This window comes from Hordeum vulgare, chromosome 2H, assembly GCF_904849725.1.
Source record: "Hordeum vulgare subsp. vulgare chromosome 2H, MorexV3_pseudomolecules_assembly, whole genome shotgun sequence".
In the NCBI taxonomy this organism is placed as follows: Eukaryota; Viridiplantae; Streptophyta; class Magnoliopsida; order Poales; family Poaceae; genus Hordeum; species Hordeum vulgare.
The window spans coordinates 616,451,235-616,456,357 of NC_058519.1; the positions used below are offsets into that span (position 1 = coordinate 616,451,235).

Sequence of the window (5,123 nt, forward strand, 5' to 3'; positions counted from 1 at the left end):
AAGTGGAAGTGGAGTATAAGAGTTCTTTGACTGAAAAAAGTAACTATGCAAAGTCTCATGGTAGAATTTTTCCCATCGATATGTAGATATACATCAAAAATAAAAGGATGCACCAACTCACCTGTAACATAGGAAACTCTAGCGAAGTGTAAGTTCACATGTACTTTTCATCAGCATTTCCCATCCTATTCTCATCATCATCAATTACAAACGACCGTGATTCTCGCGGAAGCTTGTAATGGCCCATCCAAAATCGCGCCGTCTTTGAAGAGTATATAGGGTCATCATCCTGAAAAAAGCCGGCAATTTTTCAAAACAAAGGACATATAAATACTATGGATCAATCAGACAAATCTAACCAAGACAGAAATTTGCAGTGCCTAGGCATCCTCAGCTAATTTGGGGGGTGCGCACTATGAAAGAGCTCAAGCAAATTGCAATACCACACATGCTAAATCAATCAATCAATAATAACGCACCTTGGTATGGCCGCACCCTAATCTCGTCCACAATGCAGATGTCAAAGTTGAGCCTGTAACTAAGGCTCTCTGGCGCCTCAGGGTCGTCCTGACCTGTAGTCCCTCTGGCAGACTGACTCGGGACTGGTGGCGGTTGAAGGCGGGGATCTGGTCACCTCTGCCGCCGCGGCGACGGTGGCGACCTCGGGGCACAGGCTCTTGCTTAAGCCGCTCTCGACCACTGTGTAGGGTAGGGGGGAATCAAGGGCAGGGCGATGGTGATATTAGAATGGATAGCCATCGGAGAGGAGGGCCCCTCAGCCTCGCCTCCACCTCTGACCACCACCGCGGCGCTCGCCGGCGCCGAAGCCGCCGTCGACGGACCGGCCTCCTCCTCAGCTAGATCGGATCCATCCCATCCTTGGACCGGTGGAGGACAGGGGCCGGGTCGGGGTCGTGGAGGACGCGGTCGGCGCCCATGGGGAGCGCGGTGCGCAGCGTGTTGGCAGAGCTTGGCGACGACGAGCGGGAGGAGCGGGCGGGCCGGGTCGGGGTCTTGGAGGACGCGGTCGGCGCTCATGGCGAGCGCGGTGAGCAGCGTGTCGGCGGCGACGGCGAGCGGGAGGAGCGGGCGGGCCGGGTCCGGGTCGTGGAGGACGTGGACGGCGCGGTCGGCGCCCATGGCGAGCGCGGTGCGCAGCGCCTCGGTGGAGCCTGGTGACGGGAGTGGAGCGACTCTACCCAGGTTATTTTTTACAAAAGAACGACACTTTTTTTCCCACTTACTGAAGGACCGCGGTTTGATTTCTATAAAACGCAGGGTCTTTTCTGCAAACAAGCCGGCGACGTATGGCAGAAGCGCTGCGCGCTTTATTATTAGGAGAGATTGCAAGGATCGGACGACTCAAGAGTCAAGATCGTATATATGACAACTCGCAGGGCATGATTCAATGACGGTGAGTTTGGTGAGCTTTGGGCAAAGGACTAGCACCGACTTTGGACGATGCCGGCCGTTAACGGTGGCATCCTCAGACGATGTTTTCCTTCTTGGAGGCGTCGTCCTGGAGCCCCTTCATCTCCCTCATCGTTTGGATCTCGAGTTCTCCAGGTGAAAACTCATGTTCTGGCCTTGATTGGAGTGGGAGCCGGCGTCGTTCTCTTTGTTTTTCTCTTGGAGGTGTCGCCTTGGAGGTCTGGTCTTCTATCAGACACAACAGTGTCATGCGTGGTCCTTTTAGTTCATCCTCGGCCTCAGGGTTGGTGTGGAAGCCGGAGCGGCGGCTTCAGATTTACGGTGTGTCGTCTCTGGTTGCTTGCGCGGCGGAGTCTTCGACTAGTTCGGTACGTGGTGTGTGCGTTTGTAAGATGGAATGATAGCCTCGGATCATGTTGTAGGGTGTCGAATCTGGTAGCTTGTGTAGCAGGATCGTCAACTTGTATGGTACACGGCCTCGGGGCCGGTGTATAGGTGTTCTTGAGGATAGTAAGCTAGAGCGGTAGCTCCGGGTCGTATTGTAGGGTGCCGGTCCTGGTTGCTTGGGTAGCAGGATCGTTGGCTCGTCTTGTACGTCACTTCGAAGCCGGTTTGTAGGTGTTCTTGAGGTTGGAGCATCGTACAACTGCACGCCTTAAATGATCTCTCACACGTCCACGGACGCGCCCGGTCAGTGATCGGACATGAGAGAAAAGGAAAAGAGTGACCCAACAGGACCCCTCATATCATTCCTATACGTTTGGCATGTTCGCAAACCCTCATATCCACCTCAAATATGGGGAGGATATGAGGGCTCGTGGACGCGTCCGGACATCAGTCCGCCATATAAAACGTGACCCCATCCCCCACCATTTTCTTTTCTTTATTCATTCTTTTCTTTCTCCCTTCCTCTACACCAATCACGTGTAAGTGATCGGATATATGAGAAAGAAAATGAGGATTGTGGTTGAATGGACGGACAAATAGGGGACACATCGCGGGCATTTAAGGAGTCATATTTGCAATGTTCGGTTGTAGATTCTCTTAGTAAGCCGGAGCGATGGCTCCGGATTGTGTTGTAGGGTGTCGACTCTGGTTGCTTGGGTAGCAGGATCGTTACCTCGTCTGGTACGCGACCTCAGAGCCGATGTGTAGGTGTTCTTTAAGGTTAGTAAGCCGGAGTGTCGGCTCCTGGTCGTGTGGTAGGGCGTTGTCTTTGCTTTCTTGGGCGATAGAGTAGTGGGCTCGCTTCGGGTGTAGCCTTGGCGCTGACGTGTGTGATTATGTATCGGTTTTCCGCCATTTTTCTTTGTTAGCTGTCTTCTTCTATACGAAAAGATAGAACTCCTTAGTTGCTCGAAAAAAACATTATCGGCTCACCTTTGCCCAGCGATGGCCATAAAACATAAAGAGATTTATGTGAAAAAAATATAAGACATTGGATACTAGTTAATTTGGAAAAAGGCCCTGATATGACACATGTGTGACACAAACACATGACAATTTCAAACTTCTTTTTATGACAAGTTTAGTGACACAAAGATGACAATTCTAATTGTCAAGCATGAAAACTCACTTTTTGAATGGCAAGTTCCAGTTTTTATTTTAGGTATTTTCTTTAGTTTCAACTTTAGTTATAAATAAAAAATGTCAGGAACGGAGTGCTTTGTGCAACACGTATGGTACTTTCCGTTTGCAAAAAATATCCTATAAAATATGACACCTTTATATATTTTCATCAAGAATAGATCCACGTTCAATGATGACACGTGCGTACCTAAAAAAACAGTTTTACTAAATCTGAGTCGACTGAGACTTCGTTATGTCTAAATCGATGTTATAGTCCTTTGATCTTGCATGGAGATTCATACAAAGAAATTCTTTTCAATTTTTTTCCTTCTTCTTATATACTACTCCATTCGTCCTAAAATAATTGTCTCAACCTTAGTACAACTTTGTATTAGGCCTATTACAAAGTTGAGACACTTATTTTGAAACGGAGGGAGTATATCATCTGACTGAGACTGCTGAGACCTAGCCACACCGAAGAAAAAAAGATGACACATGCACGTCTCGCATACATCTCAAAGCTGTTCTTCCTCAATGCGTCGTCCTCCTGAGTCTAATCAGTTATCTACATGACTAGTTCAGACGACGTAGAAGCAGCAGCCGGAGTCGCAGTCACTGAACTCCACGATGAGGTCCACGACCCAGGCGCGTGCAGTTAATCATACCCGAATTCCCCAGCAAGCGGCACGCCACCTAAATTTCCTAGCAGGATCTTCCATCCCTATATATATCGTCTAGCTCCACATTTTCAAGGGACAAAACGTCTGATCCAACCACCACCAAAACCAGCGCAAAGATGATGAGGCGTTCGCAAGCCCTCTCGCAGCTCGCCGTCCTCCTCCTCTTCCTCCTCGTCACGCCCAGCGCCTCCACCCTGACCCTAGACGAGGCCTGCAAGGCCGTCGGCGCAAGCAACAGGGGCGTCCGCTACGACTACTGCGTCAAGTTCTTCCAGGCCTGCAAGGGCAGCGCCACCGCGGACAGGCGCGGCCTCGCTGTCATCGCCGCGAAGATCATCCGAGCGGCGGCCGTGGATAACGGCAAGCGCATCGCCACCATCAAGGCCTCGCGCGGGGACGACAAGAGGATCCTGGGGCCGCTGGCCGACTGCGACGAGCTGTACTCGAGCGCCGTGGACCAGCTCGATGCGGCGGCGAGGGCCATCGCGTCGGGGAACTTGCAGGACGCCGTGACGAACCTCAGCGCCGCTGCGGACGCCCCCCAGACCTGCGAGGATGGGTTTCGCGAGCTGGGCGTGAGTTCGCCGCTGGCCGCCGAGGACTCCGAGTTCAGTAAGGAGTGCTCCATCGCGCTAGCTGTAACGAACACGCTGTAGCCAGAGTGGTAGAATCATATGCATCAATAAAATCCTGGACTCTGTCCCATAAAATCCTGGACTCCGAGTTCATTAAGGAGTACTACAACATTAGACCAGATATATAAACTCCGCAAGTACGCTTAGCCGCACTTTCCGCTTGTTGTTTAGGACATGTATAATGTTTGATAAAATAATTTTATTTTAAATCTTGCATGTAATTTAAAAATGATAAAAAATAAAGTCTATAATGGATCATCTCTTAGCCTTATATATCTTTTATAATTAGTTATTTTTGAAAATATGATGAAACATATTGTGCTAATAGATCATCACTTGTCTTCTCTTAAATAAGATAAGGCAAAGCCTTTTTTTGAATTCTCTCTCCTTCACCTCATCATTTATCCTATATGAAACTCCTAAGATAGCATCATTATAAATTTGTTTTGTGATGTTCGTATATGTGATCACGGTGACTGGAAATAGTAATCATTAAGCCTTAATGATTAAGGAAATGGCACACCGTTTGCGAATGATCGTGGCGATCAAACGAGTGCATGGACATCCATCATGCAACTATGTTTGTGATCGGTTAGGAGATCTGATGGCACGAGATGAGATGCCCACGCGCGGCACGCTAACGAATTTTGTTGCAAGAGATGCTTGCCAGATAGTACAAGATTAATTTATTGTTGCTGTTTGTTGATTAGCAGCCCTGAACGTATTAGTTGCCACATACATCAAAATAGCCGGTGCCAGTATCGATCATTTGGTCATATCATTTTCAAGTGTTTTCCAGAGCATCGAC

The 5,123-nt window shown here is 49.1% G+C and overlaps 1 protein-coding gene across 1 annotated transcript; it reads left to right on the forward strand.

Annotated features, from left to right (window-relative positions):
• Positions 1 to 3,727: 3,727 nt before the first annotated feature.
• On the forward strand, positions 3,728 to 4,551 carry LOC123430830 (putative invertase inhibitor). Its single transcript, XM_045114667.1, has one exon. The coding sequence runs from the start codon at positions 3,797 to 3,799 to the stop codon at positions 4,334 to 4,336; it is 540 nt and encodes a 179-aa protein (XP_044970602.1). The 5' UTR covers positions 3,728 to 3,796; the 3' UTR covers positions 4,337 to 4,551.
• The last annotated feature ends 572 nt before the right edge of the window (positions 4,552 to 5,123 follow it).